Raw genomic sequence first — 26,079 nt, 5'->3', positions numbered from 1 at the left:
TTGCTGAATAAAGTCCTGCATGTTGAGCAGATAAACACAATCCACCTCTGTGGTGTTTTCCTGTTCACCATTGTGCACCCACACAACATCTGGTTTCAGACAGTGTTGACAGAGAATGCTCTGCTCTCCCTCTGTAAAGTTTTTTTTTTTTTTTGTCTGCGTTTGGCTTCCTGTCCTGACGTGCCTCTGTCTGCAGTTGTGATTGGCTGCTCACTTTTAAACTTCCTCAAAAACAAAAACAGAGAGAGCGATCAGCTGACGAGGTGTTGTAGTAGAAAGTACAGATCCAGTTCATTTCTACTTTTGACTTTTGGCATTAGTTTTTCTCTTAAATGTTCTTGTAATCCTAGTGAGAAAACAGAGGAATGTTGACAGGAAGTGAGTGAAAGTGCTGGTATTTGGACGTACTCAGTGGTGGATAGAAGTCGTCTCTCAGCCACAACAAAGACTGAAATATGGGCAGTGAGTACCAGCCCCTGAATGCAGCAGACTCATACAGAGCTTTATTCATTGGTATGTATACTGATAGGAAGTGTCATGAGGAAAATGTTGTGTAGTATATACATTTAAATGGATTCACTAGGGTATAAACTGCAAAACTGTCCTTTAAATGTTTATATCATGGGTAAAGCTAATGTGTATGCCACTGCTAATTGCATACTAATAGTACATTTACAGATTATTATTATTAGGTATATGCATGGATATGCTATTATGGATAGGAAACTTCTCATTTAAAGGAGAATAAAAGTGGATTAAGGACAAATACAATATGAGCTGCATATTTTGTGTACACATTGTGCCCTTTTAACCCATAAAGACCCAGTGCTACTGTTGTTGCAGTTCCCAAATGAATTTTTCTCTCTGTATAACATTTCTTAAATAATTCATCATCATTTATTATAATATTACCCTCTGTATTTTGTATTTTTCAGTGTAAATCATGTATTTTCTTGTATTTAATTCAGAGATCATGTCAATGTTCATGAAAACTCAGTGTAATTCAAAGGTTATCACATCAAAACAGAGAAAACTGAAGAAAAAATGACTTTTTCAGCAAAGATATCAATGACTGAATGTAAGAACAAGCGTCTCCAACCATTGTCCTTTGTTAAACTATATGTTTTTTGTTTTTTTTATTATTGAATCAATGTCATAGAAGATGATAGCGTTTCCATGTGCACTACAGAGCCTTTGAACATCCAAATGGGTCATATCTGATGATCATGAAAAGCTAGAAAATGAAGATACTACATTTTCCCCTCAATTATTTATATGTATTCATAGTGGATCAACATTATGTTAAACATTTTAGATAAGTTGATGCTTATTGTCGCTGGTGGCTGTTGGGTCTTTCAGGGTTAATTCCTTATTTAACTACTTCAGGTCTTAGGAAAGAAATTAGTCAGAAGCTAAGAGCTGGATGTTTGCAATGCGATAGATAAAACGCTGTCAAATGACACGTGAAAGAGTAAATCTCCAAAGCTGTTTTTATAAGTCAGTGAATCAAAGTGTTCTGGTGGTTACGGTGTATCAGACTGAAAGGCATATTTTAATCCATGAACAGTTTAATGTCTGCAGATCTGACTGTAATCTCATTTAGTCACTTTGACCACATTATACTTCAAACAAGTAACCGGAAAAATAGAAGTTTTGGTCAGTAGGACACTAATTCTAGCCTCCGTCTAGAGGTGCTCTAGGCCTGCGCTTGGGAAGTCATGGCAGCCAGGGTGTTCGCTTACCAGTCCCCCACCCCCCACCCAACCCCACCCCACCCCCACTGTGTCCAGATGGCTGTCACACAGGCGGGTTCCTCACTCAGACCATGCTGATTTCCCATCATTCTTTTGTTAATGAGGTCGTTAGCAACGCAACGGACAATTAAATTATCTCAATCTGGCACTTTCCTTGTTGGTTTACTGTATGTACTGTATACTAACGCTGGGCACTTTCACAGGATATCAGTATTTATTCAGGTTGATTTATATCATTATTTATGCAATAACCAACCTGGGCTTTACAGTTTTGTGACTTATTCTATTGTCATAAGTAAAATGAATAGAAAAAAATGTTTAATTTTTACAAGCACTATATAGAATGAAGACTTTTATTAGTAATAATGTAGGGTTTTATTGGCCCAGAAAATTATGAAATATGAGAATTTGTCAGTATGGATGAACAAGTTTCAGAATATAAAGAACTTCTGTTGTGTAAACTGTGTAAAACTATTGTGTCGTAATGTCATGAAGTAAAAGCAGAGTTTACGACTTTGCATTGTGAATTAATTGTGAAATTCTGTGCCAGTAACAATGGCAATTTTGATTCTGACGGCATTGTTTAAAGTGGGAATACAGCTGATTATCACGACTGTTGACTCTGACATAGGTCTTTTCCTTGTCCAAACAGTCAACAATAACAAAGCTTAGGTTATATGCTGTTTTTCTATAACTTCTTTCTTGAATGAGGCACTGTTACAGTTCACAAGGGACTAAATTCACTTATTTAACTCATATACAGTGATTAGTGACATTTTCCAGTCACTGTTTACTTAGATTAGATTAGATTAGATTAGATTAGATTAGATTAGATTAGATTAGATTAGATTAGATTAGATTAGATTGCATTACATTACATTAGGTTACATTAGATTAGATTAGGTTAGATTAGATTAGATTAGATTAGATTGCATTACATTACATTAGGCTACATTAGATTAGGTTACATTAGATTAGATTAGGTTAGATTAGATTAGAGTGCATTACATTACATTAGGCTACATTAGATTAGGTCACATTAGATTAGATTAGGTTAGATTGCATTAGATTAGGTTAGGTTAAATTAGGTTAGATTAGATCAGATCAGACTACATTACTTAGATTGTGATTTAAGTGTCTTAAATACTGTTTAAATTCCTGGTTTGTTTCACTTCATGGTCATCTGTGTGTTGACATGAATAATGAATTTATTTTCCATTTGTTAAACTGGACAGAACAGAGAACAGGCTGACAAACAAAAGATGAAGAGTGAATATGTGAAACACCACGTAAAGACCATATTCTGTATGAGGGGAATTCCTAAGGATTCATTTTGGCCGATGCTGTGGGAGTTAGCATGAGTAGGTGCTAATGTTTTTGTCATTCATTTAAGTATTTCAACTTTAATAACACTGGTCTACAATTTTTTAGAAATGATTTGCTTCAGAGATTAAATGTGCTAAATGTTACGTATTTTAATAAGATAAATTGGAAAATAAATGACAGAAGTGCCAGTTTGCTGATGTTTTCAAGGTATATGATTAAGTGTTATTACACATATATATTGGTTTATGTACATTTATATAATAGTTTTAGAAATCTTCCACTAAATAGAACCTGTAAAGTGAATGTATTCTAATGTGCAGACAGTGTTTTGAAGTAGATCTTGTAGCTCTGAGACAAATATTCCTTTTGAGTCAAACCCATTCTCTCGTTAATTCTTGAATTTCACATTTTGACCCAAGGCTGTATCTTGGAAAGTTCAGCCAACCAGCATTTTTGACTTGATTTTTCTTTATCAGTGACTCTCATGTGGTAAAATTTCATTACTTTTATTCTGGAAGCATTTTCCTTGTAGACCAGTGTAATAAAATTCGTCCACTCTATCTGCTCTTTATCATCATATGTACAGTTGTGAAAAAAAATTATTAGACCATCAAAAGTCATCAAAAACAACGGTTATGCAATGAAGTGCTTACTCCTGTGTGTATCATGTGACTAAAACAGACAGAAAAGAAAACCTGGAATGCCTAAAAGCACTGTTTTTGGCAGTACAATGCCATAGATATTGATGTAAGAACTTAAACAATTTTGGTTATTATCGAGAAAACATGGAAAATGGCTAGATATCAGCTCTGAAATTAAACTCTTATGAGCTATTTTTGTTGTTATCATTATATTTATCCAAACAAATGTACCATTAATTGTACCAGGCATTAAAATGAACAAGAAATTGAAGAAAACAAGGTTGGTCTAATAATTTTTTCCACAACTGTAAAGCAGTAGAATGACAACTGGACGTGTTCTATGAACGCAGGGACTCAGTGCTATAGTAGATTGAATACAGAATAATGAAGAGAAGTGGACCCAGAAACAGAAAATGACACTAACAACTAGACATAAGTGATATTTTTTTTCTGATTTTATAGCTATTTATCCCATTTTTTGTGTTGGGCAAATAAAGAATCTTCAGCTTAAGAAAAATAACTGTTATCAGTCCTTTGTGAATGAGTACAAATTCAATTGCGCAGATGTATGTGACCTCAGAATAACCCAACACATAAACACATGTCATGGCAGTCAACAAGGCTGATATGAGTGTTTTGTTAATATATAGGACAAGATATGCCGAGTTTAACTCTGCTTTTCAAAACAAGATATATAAGGTAGTGTGAATGCAGAGTTTTCATCATTACTCTGACCTCATCTGTCTGCGCTGTCTGTAGTATGTAGTAGAATAGTAAGAGGTGAGTTATGTATGGATCATATAGAGCAAAATAAATCCCAACTTAATGATCCAGGACCCAGACATGAAGCTTTACCACTGTTGTTTCAGCTGTTATAGTATAGTGAGCAGTGAAATTTTTATACAGGGAACAAAATTAAGATACATATATCATATCTTGTTTAACCCTTTCATGCACAGTGGTCACTACAGTGGACAGTTATTATACAGCTGTTCTCTTGTATATTCATGGATTTTGTTGTTTTACTTGCATATCAACCAACACAGTGGATACTTATGCACCATCCCATAATACACTGTAATTCATACTGCTACTGTAACATTCCTGTTCTTGATAAACCTGATCCACAGCAACATATTTGAGTGTAAATCAATTGCTAGTTGTTATTAGACTGTAATTAACAATTTGTTTGTTTTTTTAAGTTGTTGTGTTTTGTTGTTTTTTGCGTATTATTTGAGTGAGTAATAACTGCTATTATAGTATGTTAAAATGTGCGAAAACATCAGATTAGCAACATTAAAAAAAAACATTTATTTCATAGTTTTCACACTGTATGACAGTAAATGCATGTTTCTTTGCTTCAAAAATTAAACGCATGGTGTCCAGCTGAGCGGACATTTTTGTAACTCCATGAAAAATAGGTTCATAAAAAAAATAAAATAAAATAAAAAAAAAAAATCAATCACATTGTTTTTTTCATGCCTAAAGAGGAATAAAAACACTCAGGAAAAAAAATCTTGAGTAAGGTTGTCATAATTCATGCATGAAAGGGTTAAGCAGGCATTTTAAATCCAAACTGACTCAGGGCTGCTACAAACTGATTGCACTTCATGTATTTATTGCATTTTAACTGTATTTTAATTGCATTTTAAATTGTATTTTAAACTGTATTTTAATTGTCTTGCACTGTAAAACACTTTGTGACTCCCTGTCTGTGAAAAGTGCGCTATAAATAAAATTGACTTACTTACATACAGGGTGGGGAAGCAAAATTTACAATATTTTGAGGCAGGGATTGAAAGACGGTGTATGACCAGTTAGTTTATTGAAAGTCATGAGAATTTATTTGCCACAAGAAAATTGACATAATAGAAAATGTTTTTATTCTATGAGTCCTCCTTCTTTCTCAATAACTGCCTTCACACGCTTCCTGAAACTTGTGCAAGTGTTCCTCAAATATTTGGGTGACAACTTCTCCCATTCTTCTTTAATAGTATCTTCCAGACTTTCTCGTAATAGTTTTGCTCATAGTCATTCTCTTCTTTCCATTATAAACAGTCTTTATGGACACTCCAACTATTTTTGAAATCTCCTTTGGTGTGACGAGTGCATTCAGCAAATCACACACTCTTTGACGTTTGGTTTCCTGATTGCTCATATGGGCAAAAGTTTCTGAAAAGGTATGGATAATAGTGTTAGGTATGATTATGACATCAATATATGTTTGGTTTCAAAACAATTGACGTAGTGCTTGCTGAGAAAAAACAACTAAATGTTCATTGTAAATTTTGCTTCCCCACCCTGTATACTGGTTCATCTGGGATATTGGCCATAGTTTTTCAGATTCCCCTGCTTATGTTAATATAATGGCAGCGTCTTCCTCTGTCCTGTCATTTTTCCTTGTTATTCATGTGTGAGAAGCTGCGCGACAGTGAATCAAAACCTCATTGACAGACGGCCCCTCTCTAAAGCCATTTTCAGGTAGTCAAGTAGAATAAACAGAGCTTTTGACTGAGCTTGTGTTGCTACATTCTTGTGTGTGATAGCAGAAGATCAGCGCCTGAAAGTGACAAACTTTGTTTTAGTGCATCATTAGTTTGTAAGGAAACAACACAGCCCCAAGCTGCTTCTGCTTCTGCTGCTGCTGCTACTGGTGTAGAGGAAGTTTTGTTAGCTGTTAAAACACGTAGAGAGGGGTGACTTGAGCCAGTTAGTCTAGCACTCACCTTCATGTGAAACGCTGCTCAACACTGACATCGCTGACAGTTAATTATGGGAGTCACAGATCATGCAGACGTGTCAACTCGGCTGCGATTGACACGCTGCATGTTTACATCTCTGTTGTAACGTTGTTTTCTAGTTATTTTTTCAGCCGCACTGCATCCGTTATTTAGTCCCAGGAGTGCCTCGGGGCTTGCTATAATGATCGTAAAAGCAGTACAGATTCGGGGGAATGAAATGTTAAAAAGGACTTGTGGGTATAATTGGTGAACCTGCCATCACAGTAACTTCTGGAAATATTTTCGGTCAGGCTGTTGAAACACGCAGAGTGCCTGTTAGCTACACTGTCATATTCTATAGGTCTGTCTCCGCACAGATCCATTATTTTTTTGTGCATAGTCTTCCTCACATACAAAACTATTTTGACAATGACTGAAACCCAGCTAAACCAAATACACTGTCAGACAGACAGAGTGGGGGAGACGCAGCAAACATATGAATTTTGACACACAGTGGTATCTGGAAAGTGTCTCACAGGGATTATTTCCATTAGACTGTGCACATGGGCCAGGTGGTTGGTTTCAGTAACAGGGAAGTGGCAGCCAGACACCACACATTTCTCTAAAAATGCCAGATTACTGACTTCACCAAAATGAGTGTCGAGGAAAAAAAAGTTTATCTGGGTTCTCTATTTCACAGCTTGTCTCAGAGATATTAATGCACGTTGAGATATATGCCTGGTCAGTAATAAAATCTGCTTACACAGATTCTGATGGGTTACATTAAAAACCCCACCCTTTGATTAAAAGATTTTTCATCTGAGGATAGATTTTCACCTAAAGCCATCCAGTTCAACTAGAGGCCCAAAAGAGACAGGAGCATCTGAGGCAGCAGTTTATCCCCCGTTCAGGCGAGTACACAGATGACAGCTAGCCCTATAGTCTTCCAGTATTTTTATGGGATGAAACCAGCAAATCTGGCTTCCAGCTACTGTCCAATATTTTTGCTTCAAAGCCCCTGTTTCCCTGTTTGGGAATCAACACTGACAAAGATATTGGCAAAGTTTGCTGTTAAATCAAAGATGCTGTGAATGGGCCTTTCTTGTGGCCAACGTAAGCCTTGGGCCAGGACCTGATATCTGCTGGTAACTAGCATGTGATGTATTCCACTGCACGCTTTCATGTCCACTTTTAATTGAACAGATCATTTTACCACAAGATGTAAGGCATGTTTTCAGCTTTTCAGAGTTTGAAGCAGCTGAAGTTGTGAAGGTATCAAACGATTTTTTTTTCCCATTATTGTTAACCCTTTACAACTCCTGATCTTGTTTTTTACTTTGTTACATGAAGCTCTGATTCTGCACTTTTACATTAATCCTACAAGCTAAATATAACACATGTGAAAACACTGTGCAGTATGTGATTGCACTTTCACTGATAGCTAATAACATCCACTGTATGGCTGAGCATTTAGTAATAACACACAGCATGAATGTAATATGTACATGATAAGAAAATAAGAAAATACTTATTTAGAAGACTAGGATCAGTATTGGTTGTTGAGATAAGGACATGATTTACCTCAATTAAATTAAGTATGTATATATGTTGTATATTTAGCAATGATTACATTGAAAAATTTTTGTTTGTTTGTTTTCATGTGGAAACATTGTGTTAATTGGAAATAGGGTAAGGTAAAATAAGTCTTAACTTCATTCAAAACCCTTTCAGTCGCATTGTATATAGAACAATGGATATGTTGTTTTTGTTTGTTGTATGAAGTAATTAATGACCAAATAAACTACTACTACTACTACTACATAATATACACATTTACTGTTTTCTACCATAAATTATTACACATTGCCCGTTACACATTATTTCCTCTGGTGCCTTTAGAGTCTCTGTTATTCTGCATGAGACACAGAGATACAGTCTGTTGGTTCATACCATCAGACCAATCACGTGTGTATATGTGTGTACATACATATATATATATATATATATATATATATATATATATATATATATATATATATATATATATATATATATATACACACACATATATGCAGGTTTTATTCACTGTTTATTTTTTGGTTTTCTAATATTTATAATAAAGATGTGTGTAAGCTCTGACGTACATGAATCTTAAAGCTGCAGGAGCTGAAATCAGAAAGAAAAATGCCAGAACAAACAGACCTTCCTATGAAGATAATTGTATGTCTGCATTATGCAAGTAAAGGGAGTAAAAGGCAAACAAACAAACAAACAAAAAAAATCAAGATTTGAAAACAAAAATAAAGGTTTGAAAAAGGTTAATAAAATTGATTGTGTTCTCATTTTCTTCCATTTCAAATCTGAAACTTGTTTTCAAATCTTGACTTTTTTTGTTTGCCTTTATTCCTTTGCTTGCATAATAAAGACACAAAATTATCTTCGTACCTTCCTTTTCCTCTGAGTGCAAACCAAAAGACTAAATATAAATACTTATGACCTGATGTTGTTTCATAATGTTACAGAATTGAATTGATCCCAGGTCTGACAGAATCTGATCAGCGATTGGCAGTTATTGTCATCAATAATGTATTTAACCCCGTACCTGTGTGAAAACACCTATGATTAGACAGAATCACAGGGTAGTTTTTCCACAACATGAAAACAAAGGCAAGGAGTAGATGCAGAAGGCGTCTTGGACCAACTGAATTACAACATGATGAAAAGTACTGATGGAATTTTTGCCCAGTGGCACCAAAAACTGTCAAGCACTGTGTATGAGTATGTATTTATGTATTTTTTAAAGGTATTTACAACTATTATTGTCTGTATTGTGTAAAGTATTTTTAACAAAAGGTGCTCTTACATTACTTGTACATATAAAAAAGTTATTCTTAATGTAATTTAGCATTTACTGTAATACATAATGCATTTACTGTATATAATGCATTTCAGGTATAAGTAACTAACTGACAATAACTGATAATTTTGTGAGTAAATGTAAAAAAGATGAGACTGAAAACACTCAGAGGACTCTATGCATATATAACACAGATGTGATTATTTTGTGATGTACAAAGCTTTAACTTTACTAACACCATAAATCAGTCATCAGTCCATTTTGGGGGAAAGTTTGTGTCTTTCATCAACTGGTCAAATACTGTAAATATATCTTTAGCCTAAAAAGACATCACAGCGGTCAATGCACAGGTGCACATTCCTAAAGGAGACAGGAGATAGTTTGGGTGAAATATTAGTCTGTTAACCGTGATCTAGAACTTCACGTCTCTTGGGAATAAAGGGGAGAATAGTTAGGGTCTAAATGTATAAATGTATGTATATTTATACATATTCAGAGCTATATATATGTTTGTATATTTAGAGCTTTATATATATATATATATATATATATATATATATATATATATATATATATATATATATATATATATATATATATATATATGTATGTATGTATGTATGTATGTATATACAGGGTGGGGAAGCAAAATTTACAATATTTTGAGGCAGGGATTGAAAGACAGTGTATGTCCAATTAGTTTATTGAAAGTCATGAGAATTTATTTGCCACAAGAAAATTTACATAATAGAAAATGTTTTTATTCTATGTGTCCTCCTTCTTTCTCAATAACTGCCTTCACACACTTCCTGAAACTTGCGCAAGTGTTCCTCAAATATTTGGGTGACATATATTACAATACAATACTTTTTTTTTTTTTTTTTAACTTTATTACAGTTGAATTGAGGAACTGTAACAGCCAATAATTTCCCCCTGGTAGAATCAGAATCAGTATTCTGATTCTGATTCTGAATTTGTTTGATACATTTTGTCAGTTTAGATCTGCGCTGACTTTTGATTTCACATGATGTTATTATATAAAGAAAACAGAACTATTTATTTATTTAACTAAGACAATCCCATTGACATTAAGAACCTCTTTTACAAACAAGTACAAAATACTGTCACAATATTTCACAATTCCATCACAAATAACTTTAACAATAAATGATTAGTAATAATAACATTTACAAGCAGATTAAGAAAAACAAGTGCAAGTATGGAGTCAACTTCAACAACTCTGGGTTTGGGTTTAAAAGCGCTTAATTTACTTTTGAAGGACAAACTGTTGCATTTTCACAAAGTAAAGCTAAACCAAAGCAAAGACATCCTGATCTGCTGTTGAATCTTAAGTCTGCCTTTCAGACAGTGTGAATTCATTGTAATCAGTCATGACTATGACGGGGAGTCCTTGTGTCTTGTGTTTTTCTGCAGAGGTACCGGAGTGCTTCATATGCAGAGATGTTGAACTTGAAGCCAGTGACCCACTGAGGAGTTTCTGTGACTGCAAGAATTTACTTGCCCATCACGTGTGTCTATCCACATGGATCCAGAGGGTAAGAAAGACTTTCCACATAGGAGATGGTGATATCTGAGTGTTTTTCCCTCAGCCTTTTGTCGAAGTGTGAGGGAACATGTCTGTGTTGTACAGTGAATAACTGTGTTTGCCATGTTACCATTCCTTATTGAGACAAAACGCTGCTGTTTGCCTCAAGGTAATGAGCTACCTTTCAAAGAGCAATACCAATTAGTTTTAATGAGGGTTGCTAACAATGATAACACGTCATCGTTATACAGTTGAAACACAGGCTGAAACAGTGAGAAGTGCCTCATAATGTACTGGCAGGAATCCCAAAAGCTATCATGCACCAGACACCTGTCACCTCCTGCAACATAGCTCATTAACATCTGTAGCACTCCTTGAACCAGCTGTTGTACTGATACAGCGGCCACTGCTGCTCTGGTGTTTTTGTACCGCATCCCCAAAAGATCAACTGACACTCTTTGCAGTTACTGAAGTGCACGGTTCTATAGATAGCGTACATTTCTCTTTCTGCTCAGCCATGGTACTTATTGCCACGCTCATGCTAATTGCTCGTCCTTCATTAATTCCCAGCGAACTGCTGGTGCCAGAATTGTAAAAATGCATAATCATGTCCGTGCTTTCAGAGAAATAAAAAGTAAAAACCCACCAAAATAAGTGAAGAGGTGAATTAATGTGAAAATGTAAATTGAGCTGCACATTTTTGCACCTAACCTATGATTTTTCACATTATCTAATAAACATCCACTTGTTTTAGTAGAAATAAAGTGCAAATAAATGACAGATAATATTCTATCTATCAATATTAACAATTTTACATTGTGTCATTATAGTAATAAATTATTATTTTTTAATTGTAAATTCCACTGCAATGTTTCTAATGCGGCATACATTTTACTACAAATTAACACTGCACCAATCAATTGTGTTTGTGTAAATAGCAGTTCAGGTAATCTGATGTAATCTGGTTTACTTGTACATACTGATGCTCCAGTTTGTCTGGTGTCTTACTTACATGAGTTCAAGTCTGTCTTAGGGTCTTAGAGCCTATTCTTTTGGTTTTATGGGGTACAACTTGGTGTTTTTAAATTTTTTTATTTATTTTTTATCATAATACATTGTACAGAGGCATTTTCTGTAGATATAATAACAAAATCAGTATCATTTTTGAGCTTGTTTAGGAGTACTTCCTTCTCAAAATGTTCATATCAGGTTTAACCAGATCATAAATGTCATATAATGTGTACATCTCAGCTCTGTAGAACTCACATTTTATTTTATGTTCTTTGAGAAAATAGACTTCAATGATTTGTCTGCAACTTTACAACAAAAAGTGGAATTTAAGACAAGCCCAGTATTATTTCTAAAGTTCACTATCACATAAAACTAACTTATCTTAATGAGCTGTAAAATATACAGCACCTTCTGATCATTAGTTTCAGCTAAAAAAACAAAAGACAAAACTTACATTGGGAAAAAAAGAGCCACAGAAACGGGATCCATCTTATATGTGCTGTTAATTTGCCTTTATAATACAATACATACAGGAAAATGTACTCTGTATATTTTATACTTGAGTGTATATATAGAATATCGGTGATGTGCACCTTTTCAGTGGACAAAATGTCAAACCTCCAGCATGGAGGCCGGGACAAAATAAACTAAAGATGGCTGAACTCACAGCACAAAAACACTGCAGATTACTTTATCCTGAGTTAATTTAGGTTGTTCTGTTTTACATCTATATTTGGCAAAAACTCTTAAACTTTAATAACTATTGCGTATTTTTAAGTTTATTTCTAAAGAGACATAATCAGCATTATTGATACACATGCACTTTTGTACCATACAGGGTTTTAGAATTATATGTCCTGTCTTTATAAAGAATAAAGTGACACACTTTAAAGGTAATTATTAATTAACTATATTATTATTATCATTATTATTATTATTATTAATAATATTTTTTTTTTTAATCTGTAAAGTGTTCTAGGGTACTAAGCCATCATTATACATACATGCACATAATTCTATCAACATACAAGTTATTTTTATATGCATTTTGTATGTATGTAACTAGAAACCTCAAAATAAAATGAAATAAAAACAAACTTCCTGAAAGTTTTTATGATTTGGCATTTTTTGAAAAGTTGCAAATAAATTCCACCAAACACCTTACTCATTGATCACCTGCCAAAACTTTAGAGAATACAAATATTGAGTTGTTTTTTTTTTGCAGCTGGCAAACAACTACTTCTGCCTCAGATTTTTTATGTCTACTTCTTCTATTCCATTTGTCATGCAGACGGTAGCCTTCTGATAACTGGTTTGTTGAGAATTAATTTGCTACAAACCAGCTGATGTAAACTGACCTAATATGCATTTTCTTATTTTTGTCTTTTTTCCAACATTTAAACACTTTATGAATATATAGAAAAAATGCCTGTTGAATATTGTCCCGAGCCAAAATGTGTGTATGTGTGTGTGTGTGTGTATGTGAGTGTGTGTGTGTGTTGTGGAAACATTTTCTGTCCACTTTCCTGAGCGTTGGGTCTCTTTGGATACTCCACAAGTGGTAGACAACATACTAGAGCAGACCTTTCATCTGCACCACCCAGCTGTCAGACTGAAGAGCCACTTCCATTAAGTGTGTGTTCCACTATGCAATTATATACAGACACACACATGCACGGGCTTCTGAGACAGACGCTCACACACACAGCCCCACTCGCCGCTCAGAGTGTACGCTGATGCTATGACGAGACTACTTTAGTGTTTTTCGTGTGCGGTGAGAGAGTGAAGCAGACAGAGGGGAGAGCGAGAGAGAGCGTGCGACCTTTTAGAGTGCTCAGGGTGGGGAGCCCCTTTCCCTTTTACGGAACAGAAATCAGCAATTGACCTGTCACTTTTGCTCTGATAGCCATCTCTGGAAAGCAGGTCATGCACATATGTCTAAAGTGCCTCTTAACCGCATTTTATGAAGCCAGAAAATGTAATCCAATAACGATTTGACTTGCGAGAGAGAGCCAGCCAGCTTGGAGTGATAGCATACGCCGTTACCACTCCAAAAAGCAGCTTGCTCAAAAAAAAAAAAAAAAAAAAAAAAAAAAAAAATATATATATATATATATATAAAGCAAATTCCACATCCTTATTTAATTTCAGCCACAACAGTATCCCACAGATGTTGTTGCTAAACTGCAGGCAGGCTGAACACACACTGGCATTAATTTGTACAACTGTTGATACATACTTCAGCATGTTTGCAGCAGAGGACTATCTGAATGATTATCATCTGCACTGAGGCAAACCATACGCTATCTTTTTTTAGACCGCCTCATTTGTGCCCCCCCTGTTCAGGTTTCCAAAGACAAATAGCATGGCACAAAACTAATTAGTAACCAGGAACTAGTTAGGAGATGCCCTTTGAAAAACATGTCCTGAGGCAGGATTTAAATATAGGGACAGAGTCAGTGACTGAGTGTGCCGAGGAGATCCCGGCCTCCAGTCGCGGCAGCACTTTGACCTCTGACCCTCATTATAGGGAGTGCATTCCTAGAGGGGTGAAACCCCTCGCAGCACAAAGTACAAGGGCATGGGAGGACTGTATGGCTCGTACCACACCAGCACAGGCCTGGTGTGTCTCACTGCCCAACCCGCCACAAGGTTTTTCTTTTTTTTTTTTTTTTCAAATCAGGGGTTTGAGAAAATACAGAGCAAGGACGGCAGTGTATGCTATTACTTTCCAAAAGCCTGCGTTAAGCCGTTGCAATCACTCTCCCTCCGCTATCCCAACAGATAAATATGTTTTTCATTTTTATATAGACTCCATCTGGTTTCACTCTAATGAAGTTAATGGGAATGGTATTCTGCAAACAATTGCTCTTCAGAATTTGTAATCCTATCCATCTGAAATAAACCGCATAGTAGTTAGAGATGAAAACAAGCAGCGATGGTGGTAAGTCAGATGCAGAAGAGCTTTAATAATGCTAACAACTTGCTCGCTAAATATAGCACTTATTCAATAATGGGGTGGAGGGGAAACATTGACCAAAGTGTGAAAAAGATGAGATGAGCTGAAATGAAGAGTTACACACTGACATGTATTAGGCATGTTTCTCATATGTGTTATATGTGTGTTTATGAGTGCCCTTGACTGTTAGTGTGCACCTCTGTAGCTCACAATAATTGCAAGTTGTGTGAGTTAAGCCCCCCCACACACTCGCACACATGCACACACATGCACACACACACACGCACACTCATACACACACTCGCACACATGCACACACATGCACACACACACACGCACACTCACACACACACACCTACACACACACACACCTACACACACACACACACACACACACACACACACACACACACACACACACACTTCACTCCCCCCCCCCCACCCACCCACTCTCTGTCTCTCTCTCATGGGCTGATAATTCTCATCACTGCAAACAGACTTGGTTTACATTCATTAGCCCAGCACTCAAAGCAATCAGGCCACAGTGCCAGGGGCAATGGTCCTCTTTATAAAATCACATTGCCTAATAGTAGTGTTCTATAATTATATGCCATTAACATCTATCAAAATGTGCTCCTACATGCCATGCATATTAGCCGTGGATTTGGCAGTTGTGTTTGTACAAATGCTTTTCTTGTTATTAGCATCTTCACTTAGTTCGCACCAGCTTGAAGATTATTGCCAGCGTGTTATTTTTGTTTTGAGTTACATCAGAAGTGGAATTGTCAGCATATGCATTAAAACAACATCTACTCTACTGTGTGCCTCACTGTAAGGTACAACTGTTCTTCTAACACTGTAATTAAATTAGCATTATTATGCACAATGCGCCTTTGGGTTAAAAGCGCTTCCTTAAAAACGATCACATTCCAAACAAATGTAATTAGTTTATTGATCAACACACAAACAAATCATTTGTCACTCATGCATGTCGTTGTAGAGTACGTCCAGCTGTTGTTTTTAAGGTTCACTGTCACTAAATTACTTTTCATTATTGTTTCCTTACAGGGGTGTGGAAGTGAAGACAGACTGCGATGCATTGTGTGCAAAGCCAGGGTAAGTGTATTGATGTGTGCGTTTCTGTTTTGTTTAGTTTTTTTCCAATATGGGGCGAAGGCATTATAACAGTTCAGCGAGATTTTTGATGATGTCTCATTCTTTTAATCGTCTTGTGCGAAACGTAGGTACTGAGCATTTAAACAAACACAGTTGAAGTCATTAAACAGTAGCTGCATCTCACAAAACAGATTTAAATAGAGCAGATCTATAATACTAATGAGCAATCAGGTCTTTGTTTTGCTCTGTGATTTAGCTGATATGCCAGCAGTTGTGTTGCTTATGAGCTGTAAGCTGTCTTTTATTCCTTATTATTGCAGCCGCACACTCGCTGTGGAAAAGGAGAAACATTACAATATTTGGCAAAGGATACAAGCCATGTAATGACAAAATCTGTATTCATTTCATGAGCAGAAATTAATCACGCTTTCCTGTGGTACATTTCTAATGCAAATTTCCCCTCGACACATTCTGTCTTGTGTTTGAGTTTATTCGTATGAAATGGTGGAGCTGATGTGTCATCACAGATGGGGTTGCATACTAGATAAGGTGGCCACATTACTAACCATCTTAGATTAGGACATTTGCTGTTGATGTGTTGTATGTATTCATGCTTGTGCTGTGGGTCAAAGCATCACAAGCTGCCTTCTCTGTTTTATTCATTGTTTGTTCCATATCCTGTCGGTCTGTTACTGTTTGTATGTATGGGGGAGATCCTTTCTCCTGATGAAAATGTCACAGCAGCTCTGACAGTGACCTTACATTAAACGTGAAGTACATCATGCATGCACATTCACACAATGATTAACGTTAAATGAAACATTTAGTCTGTCTTTTGGTTATTCACCAAGTAATTATGTTAGGGGCCAAAAGGTCAAAGAGCAACTAATCCCAGACAGATGACCTTTTTTTTCTACACAATAGAATGTATCATGTTGTAACTGAATATATTTAAGGTATAAATGTAATATGGGGAGAAGTCTGGTTAAAATGTTTTCAGGTCTTCGTCTTATTATTATTATTATTATTATTATCATCATCATCATCATCATCATCATCATCATCATCATCATCATCATCATCATTATTATTATTATTATTATTATTATTATTATTATTATTATTATTATTATTATTATTATTATTATCCATGTATTTATTTATTTATGGATGACAGTGGAACTTTTGTTGCTTATTCATGAACAGTGTGTTAAATGGTGTATTCCATTTCAACAAGAAAGTCAGAATGTTAGGGTTCCCAGTAATAAATTTCCTGAAGAACGTTTTTCTAAAACAAAATTCAGGATGGTTTTTCATTTAGTGTGAAGGCTGTATTAACATCCTGTATTTTGAAGTGTGTTTCTGTCCTATTTGAGTTTCATTAATTAAGTCATGCACTCAGTTCTGTCCAGTTTCCAGCTGTGCACATGTTGCTCCAGAGTTTAATTTTGCAGAATACCACATAATGCATTTTTACCATCATTTATGATGAACAGGGGCTAGAAGTAGAATCAGTAACGATGCAATCTTGGTTCTGTAGCTTGTGGAACATAGAACCTGAGGCTGTTCTAGCTTAGTGACAGTATCCTGGATCGTAACAGAAGTGACTGATGTTACTGTTGTTAGCTTTATGATTTGTCTTCTTTTGTCTTTCACAGTGTTTTTGTTTTTTTGTTTTTTTTACAAATATTTGCCTGTTCTTACTCATTGTTCCAGTCCTATACATAGAAGGCTCACTAGTTAGAAGGGCTGCAATGGTGAAGAAGCTTCCTGCTGTGATTTTAGGTTGTCAGTGTGGTGTGATATGCAGACTGTCTGATTACAAATGGCATATCAGCATTAAAGGTTTCAGGTTTAGGTTTATTCAGTCATCTTCCATAATACAGAACAAACAATCAATGAGAGCCAGTCTCTGTGTCTGGGGACTGGGTTGCCGAGCCCCCTGCCATTGACTGCTCTAGGGTGGGGCCCTGGCTGTGCCATACTGGACGACGTCACAGACCTTTTTTGTTTCTTTTCCATGTGGGCTTCTGAACTGCTCTTGGTCTGGCCAGTCACCCAAGACCTGTTTGCCATGGGACACCCTACCAGGGGTGATCCAGGGATCATTCAGGCACTCAAACTCCCCCACCACGGTAAGGTGGGTGTGGAGTTCAGTCACCATGGAGGAGCTCAGAGTAGAGCCGCTGCTCCTCCACATCGAGAGGGGCCAGCTGAGGTGGCTTTGGCATCTGTTTCGGATGCCTCCTGGACACCTCCCTGGGGAGGTGTTACAGGCATGTCCTGCTGGGAGGAGACCTCGGGGAAGACCTAGGATGCGCTGGAGAGTCTATGTCTCTCGGCTGGCCTGGGAACGCCTCGGGATCCCCCCAGAAGAGCTGGAGGAGGTGTCTGGGGAGAGGGAAGTCTGGGCATCCCTGCTTAGACTGTTGACTCCGCGACCTGGTCCAGGATAAGTGGAAGAGGATGGATGGATGGATGGATGGACAATCAGTGAGGTTGATTTTAAGTCAACCGACTGTGAATTCTGTTGAGACTGAATAGGCTTAGGCAGAAGCTAAATGCTTATATATGCCTCACCGACATTCAAATCAAAATCAGTTTTAGGCTACCAAACAATGCAGATGAATACAATAAAGATCTAGAATATAATGTTTTATGTTTTACACCGTTGCTTTGGCAAAGTATCTGCATAAAGTCAAACTTGGTTATCTCTGAGTTACTGCTGAACTGTAATTCAGAGTTCAACAGCCAGTTACTGAAGTTATCATTTCATCAGACATTATTTTTAAGTGCAGTAGCAAAACGTATTAAACAAACTCTACAAGTTACTCTGTAGAATAACTGAACTTAAAGTACAGACTGATACTAAAAATACACCCACTAGCTTAGCAATGTTAGCATGGACAACCCACAATGCAATGCTCTCTGTATTTACTCTAGCACTCTGTCTCTGTGTCGGTTATCATTTTGTTTCTGGACCATAACAGAAAAACTACTCACTACTTTTCCACCAAACTTGCTGTTCCGTCTGTTATCATCCATCTTGTCCGTTTGTGACCATTTGTTTCAGCTGCCATGACATTTAAGTTTCTTATTTGTATTCTTGACTGATACAAGGTGCCATTTTCTGAATCTGCTCAACTCCTCAACTGTCAGTGGGTTAAGTCAATGAAACTAAGATAACATCATTAACATTGAACACTTTGGGATTTTTGTTTGTCACCATCCTCTGAGAGCTCTCGTTTATTCAATGTCACAATGTATGATTCCTGTAAAAGGCAGATCACATGAAAAATTAAGGTAAAAATTCTGTTGAAAACATGCAGCTTGTATAGCCTCATGACAAACAGAACAATTGTTGTCATGTGGTTGTCGCGGTTACTTGCCATAATCCGAGGCTGGCTCGTCAATAGTGCTGTATTACAGTGATGCAGTAACCATGACAACACCATTAGCTAGGCTAACAATTAGAGAGTAGCTTTCTTACATTTACAATGACCTCATAGAAATGACTTATTTGAGCTTTTGTTAACACCCACTGCATTGTTGGCTATCACACACTCAGTTTTGTGTCCATTGTACATTATGCAAACATAAAGCTTGTTAGTTGTGTGTCTAATGGGAACAACAGTGGTGACATATGATCAGACCAAGGAAACTAACAACAATTAGTACAGTAACCTCAGCCCTCTGTTCATTATCCTGTGAGTTCAGTCCCAACATGTAGCTGTTGTATGTACAGTGACACTAACACCAGGACTGGATGAAATTAATAACAGCTAATAGCGTTAACCAAGAACAGTAAATAGTACTGTAAGTATTTAACTGATGTAGTGCTGTAGCAGACTGATGCGTTGTTCACTGTGACATCCCCACAGAATATATATTAACTGAACCTGTGGAAATACTACCCTCAGCTATTATACCAACCCACACCTGAGTCCAATAATGTCACTCAGTGTTGTTTAAATGGAAGTCATCTTCCTTTTTTTCTGTGTCCCTGACAGTATTTGGCCAGGGGCAAACATTTATTAGGTGTTACAAGCATCTCTTACCTATGAGGGGACATTTCTTGCACTTTTGCAGCATCTCCAACTGACTGTTGCACTTGTCTCAGGCCATTGTACCGATGGCATCATCATCAATTATTAATGCCCAGCAGTAAGTGTCTAAGAGACATCCCACTGAGAGACCAAACAGCCATGAACATGGGTTAGTGGCAGGACTGCGTGCGGCAGCTGTGCCATTTAGAGAATGATTGTTGGGAAGCCTCTCTTGTATATTGATATGAACTCTGCAGCAGCAAGTTAATGCATCAGTATAATAACATTTTAATGTCTGCAGCGGTACAGCCATTTAATATTTGTCCACAGAGAGATGTATATGTAGATCAGCAATGACTGTAATGATGATAGTGATAATCATTTGGTCCTGTACTATCACTCTGTAATGCATTACGACAATACCCCTTGGTTAACATTAAGAGGCTTTGGCCATTAAGACATAGAGCAAGCACTGCTCATCATATAGCCTCCTATTCAATGTCCCACTCATTTTTCTTTTCTTTTTTATGCTAGTTTGTATTATATGTTGTTTTTCCTCTTTGCAACTGGCTCTCAAATGTGGGCCATTTGTATGAGTTATGCTAATTTGTTGGGGCAATGAATGCATTAATTTCATTAGCACATGGCCTCAAAGCAATAATTACCAGAGTAGGTGTGTCACAAGCAATCATGTTAAAATTTGCCAGTTAATTATTAAGATTTTGTTCTGAGGGACCTGGATTTGACATGAGTCGCCGAGGGAAAAAAAAAAAAGAGAAGAGAAAGTTAATGCATTCCAGTGGCCGCGGCTAGGTGCTTGTTGTTGAACACAGTGGGGGTGGATGTGGAATTGTGGGCACGATTTTTGCATGTTGACAGCTCACATTCTGGACTAATTACCACAAATAGCAGAGGGTTAGCTGGTGCTCGGTCAGTCCAGGAGGGTGTAATTATAAAGAAGAGGGGTCCAGAGCTGCCTAATGGCCTCTGCTCCTTCTGATTGGAGTCCCGAAGACAAGATATTGGGGAGTTAAAAGGGAAGCAGAGATTCACTGTTCCCATCTTTGGCTCTTATTAGTCCAACACACAGCTGAGGTCAGTAGGACAGACTGTGTGGATCTTCTGATAAACTCTTATTAAGAATATTTACTACGCTGGAGGACTCCCTACCCAACAACAACTGGAGCCTCTTTGTTATGAGGAAATGTTGATGTTTTATCCTGATGGGGAATTTAATTTTACTATTAAGATGCCCATCCCTGAACAGTATTTGTTTGGTGATGGAGTTCAGTGGAGTTTTATTGACAGGACATACTACAGTTATAGTAAAGGGAAAAAATCATGAATGCCAGTGGGTCATGGTGAGAACAAACACAATAATATAAAACATATTCATTTGTCAGAAACAGAAAACTAACTGTATTTGAGTGATTAACTTCTGCTACTTTTATCAGATGTGCGGTTTTTTGTTTTTTTTACTTTGATGTATTTATTATCATCTTTTATAGTCTATGAAAAATGTAATAACTCTGAAAGATCCACAACTATTGTCATAACTTCCTAGTAATTTTTTTGTATTTACCAAGTGATTTATTGTCATTTGTTAGGCTATAGGAGTGGTTCCCAACCTTTTTTAGCTTGTGACCTCATTTTAACATCACAAATTTCTGGGGACCCCAGACATTCAAAATGGGTCATTCTTTTTTTTTGCTAAAATTAATTTGTTTTTGATCATGTCATAGTTTGCTATACTATGTTGCAAATAAGCATTAATTTTAGATGATGATACAATATGTATTATTATGGACAGAGGCAGAAAAGTCAGGTGTAGATTACTGCGCAAAGTGAGAATTTTATTTTCCTTGGTCAGGATATGTACAGTCAGTCCAGCTTGGATTTACAAGGCTGACAATTAATACTGAAAAAAACAATAACTCAAACTATGAATTATGAAAGAGCTGCAGCATCTGAAACTGACCACAATGAACATTTGAAAGATAAACAGTACCACAGTGCTTCAGTTTCAGCTTCACAGTTTGTCATGTCTTTTTTGTATTGTGATTGTCTCTGTCAACTCACCATATATTTTTTTTTATCAGTAATTTATTTATGTTTTTTTTTTTAGCAATTACTAGAAAATCCAGGCCACCCCACATGGGGTTCTGACCCTAAGGCTGTAAAACACTGGGCTATAGTATTATCCTCTGTATTTTGCAGTGAATATCAGGTATTTTCCTATGTTTAATTCACTGATCATGTGGGTGTTCATAAAACATACTTTGGGTTGGCGGTGGATGTTTGGGTCTTTATGGGTTAAAACACTGGTCATGTCTTCAAATTGACAGTACTGAGTATTCAAATAACACATATAAGTGAAATAATCTTCAACATTATTTAACCTGTAAAGGCCCAGTGTTATATTTGTGGCAGTTCCCAAATTGTTTTTTCTCTATTTTTAACTTTTCTTAAGCGATCACCATTTATTCTAGTATTTTGCTCAGTATTTTGCATTCTTAAATGTGGATCAAGTATTTTCCTATATTTAATTCACTGATCATGTAAATGTTCATAAAAGCTCAAATTAAAGTTGAGGGTTATTATATCAAAAAGAGAGAAAACAGAAGAAAAAGTTAATTTTTTAATAAAATATATCATTAACTGAACATGAAATAAGTGTTTCCATCCACTGTCATTGATCCAACTCCATGGGTTTTTACTGGTGAATCAATGTTGTAGAAGATGACGGTGTTTCCACAGTCACTACAGAGCCTCTGAACGTCCAAATGGCTCATATCTGATGACCATGAAAAGATCAATAACTGCATTTTACACCAATAATTTACATAGTTTGATAGGATTAGTCGATTATTTAACCTTTTATATCAATAAGTGGTTTTGGTCGCCAGTGGATGTTTGGGTTTTTATGGGTTAATTACGTAAACAATAGAAATACTATCATTTCAGCCACATGTTAAGTTACTACCATACATGGATGAGCAGTTTTCATATTGTTTTTTCATCATTACTAGACGTCACTGGTAGATGATACATGATTGTTCACTTGGGTGTTCGGAGGTGTGGTTATGACTGTGGCCTTACAGTATTTCCAGACTCCACTGGGTTCATGTGCCTGCAGAGCTTCTGTTTGCCGTCTGAAACTGTGCACAAGTCCCGGGTGTCAGAGTCGGAATGTCTTGAAGCGGTTGTGACTGTTGCCACCTGCCTCGTAGCTACATATTGATTACACAGTGTGTCAGTTGACTTATTTTACAGGCTGGTCTATCAACAGGGTAGGTCAGTTCAGGTCTGCTGCTGATGTTCAGCTAAGAGTAAAGTTGCGGATGCATAGATGAAAACTTCTAACACTACAAACTTGTCACAGAAACTACCATCTAATGATTTTACTCTGTGAATGTCCATACAAGGTTCAAATCAAGCAAAAAACGAATGAAGCAAAACACAAAGAATCAAAGTTTCCGTAAACCTTGGCCCGTCTGGATGCTTAGCTCTAATCGCTTTTCTGTCCGTTTATGTCATTTTCAGTGGCAGCCATTACAAAATAGATTTTGACGTGGATTTAGTGTGGCCTGGCCTCGTGGTTTTCCAGAATGATGTCATTATATGAATTGTGGATTTTCTGCAGCTGGTAAGAGTGTTGTTTTCTCCATGTTGTATGATAACATGAAAGTACCACAGTGTAGATTTAATGTTTTAGAATGATTGCACCAGTACAGGGACATGAATGAATACACGGGTGCAAACTAATATCTAAGAACTTTCAACATCTCACAATCTGTTTTCCATCCTTTAATATCTTCTCTCCTCTTTTGTCATGAATGGAGACTTTATTATGTTATGCCACGATACATCAAATTATGCATTGATTTTACTGCTTGTGTTATTATATTTTCTCCAAGTGACTGACAGACAAATTTTTGCACAGAATTACCTTTTTACATCCACATTAAAAGAGCACAAGGCAACACTATTTTAAGGAAAATTGTGTACTACTTTTAGAAAATAGCTAGAGACCTTCATAATAGCTGTATTTAATTTGTCTCTAACTAAATCAATGCACTGTCTGATTTTGATTAGAAAACTAATCTATTCCAGGCAACAAAAACTCAGGTTAAGTTAAAATGATTTTGTAAAATATACAACTCCTGCTTGTTGGTTGTAAAATAATTGTGTTAAAAGACATAGACAGCTGACAATGAAAGTCTATAAGCTCGCTTGACTCAACAGCTTATTTATTTTACACACTACCTTCTTACAACTTCAATTTTCTCCTGTTTCCGAGCCTTCCCCACCCCTGTGTCTCTCAAGTGTCTCCTTAAAGTGCCAGCGTTTGAACTCCCATCCCCCTCTTTGAGAAAAAAAAAATGTTAATCATCACTTGATTTTATATGGAAAGCAGATTATCCTTTGATTTTGATGAATGCAGCAGCTGCCAGACTCTTCATTTGACTAAAAGCAGGACATTCTGCCGAGGCCTCTCGTATGTCACTAAGCCTCTGTCAGGACAGTACTGTGACAGGAGATGACACATGAAAGGAATTCCTCCTCATGGCTTTCCCAGGACAATGGAATATGGCCCTGAGGTAGTGTGTGTATGTGTGTTTTTGGATGAACGTAAAAAAAAAAAAGCAGCAAGTTGTTTGCTCCGTATATTGCAATTTCTCCTGTTTTTAGCGTCTTTATTCAAGCACAGACACAATTTCCCCAAAAACCTTCCTATAAATAGTCATAGTCTCCACAAATCTAAATAACTGCCCTATTTGATGCAAATTCCACTGTAAATTTTGGCTTAAACTTCTGTCAAGGTTTAAACTGGAGTCACAAGGTCACAGACAACAAATAAAAACTACTGCATCTGCTTTGCCTGGATAAGGTTGCAAACAAGATTTAATTTACGTCATAGCAGGGTCAGTGTGTAGCCATTATTCCCAGCAAAGACTTGGACTCTTGGTAATTTCACCCCTTTTTATTTAACCTCCATGCACTCCTCCTCTCTCCTGCCATCCGTTCCCAAGCAGAATTCATTTGAGTTCCTGTTTCAGGAGGGTCCTGAGGCTGATTCAATTAAGTTCTCCTTTAATTGGCTTTCAGGCATCCAAACTGAAACTGATGGAGAATTAATAACAACTCCAGTTACTCTCTCTGCAGAGTTTGCAACCTAAAAAAAAAAAAAGAAAAGGAAAATAAAACAGTGCCAAAGTCAGTCTTCTCTTTCCACGTGTCTGTTTTGGTGGTTTGATAATACAGCTGGGAGGTAAGTACGGTCATACTGACTGTGTGGTCCCTGCTCTGGGTATGCCGTTCATCTCTTTGTCAACACCCGAGACGTTTAGTGCAAACTTTGTACCCACAAAATGACAGCAGTGGCCAAAGAAAGCCTCCCCTACATAGAACATCCTTACTGTTACTGCTTTTGCTAAAAGGGCAAATGCATTTCAGACTGATTTCTGGTCTCCATGTATCATTTCAGTTGGTGAAATCTAAAAAGCTCATGGATTCTTAAGAGTTTAACCCATAAAGACCCAAACATCCACTCGAAACTAAAAGCATCTACTGATCTAAAATGTTTAATAACTTTAGAGTCACTAATCCCATGTTGAAATAATTGAAGTAAAATACAGTTTGTCATCTTTCCATGCTCACCAGAGATGACCCATTTGGATGTGGTGGAAAATTTACTTTTTATATTTCATATTGTTAGTACATGCTGAGTCATTGTTATGTGTGATGTTTACCACTCTGTAACACCCCCGACCCAGGAACGGAGTTCTTGCCTTGAGTTAAAACCCAAACACCTAAATGTCTGGATGTGCATGGATGGGTGATGGCGCCTGCATGCTAGATATTATTTAAACAAGGTTAGGGGTAAGAGGTCAACATGACCTCTTCCCCCCGGGACGGGAAGGGCTGGTATGGAGTGGTACGATTTACATATGGGGATGTCCACCATTAGGGGGGTTGGATTTTGGGTCTATATAATCTTTAATATTTTCATGTTTAATCAGACTTCACTTACAGAGTTTCTCTGAGATTGACTTCTCAATAAATGCATTTATTTATTTTAACTCTAACTTTCTCTCCTCCT

General features: G+C 36.7%; 1 protein-coding gene across 1 annotated transcript in view; it reads left to right on the top strand.

Annotated features, from left to right (window-relative positions):
- The first annotated feature begins 251 nt into the window (after window positions 1-251).
- LOC115418706 (uncharacterized) overlaps window positions 252-26,079 on the top strand; it is a 107,624-nt gene continuing 81,796 nt past the window's right edge. The window contains exons 1-3 of the mRNA XM_030133262.1: window positions 252-513; window positions 10,733-10,854; window positions 15,883-15,930. Coding sequence (XP_029989122.1) covers window positions 456-513; window positions 10,733-10,854; window positions 15,883-15,930 — 228 coding nt within the window. The 5' untranslated portion in view covers window positions 252-455. The remainder of the gene's footprint in view (window positions 514-10,732; window positions 10,855-15,882; window positions 15,931-26,079) is intronic.

The sequence above is a fragment of the Sphaeramia orbicularis genome, chromosome 4 (assembly GCF_902148855.1).
Source record: "Sphaeramia orbicularis chromosome 4, fSphaOr1.1, whole genome shotgun sequence".
NCBI lineage: Eukaryota > Metazoa > Chordata > Actinopteri > Kurtiformes > Apogonidae > Sphaeramia > Sphaeramia orbicularis.
Note: the sequence above shows the minus strand (reverse complement) of the source record. Positions and strands in the feature narration are given on the sequence as shown.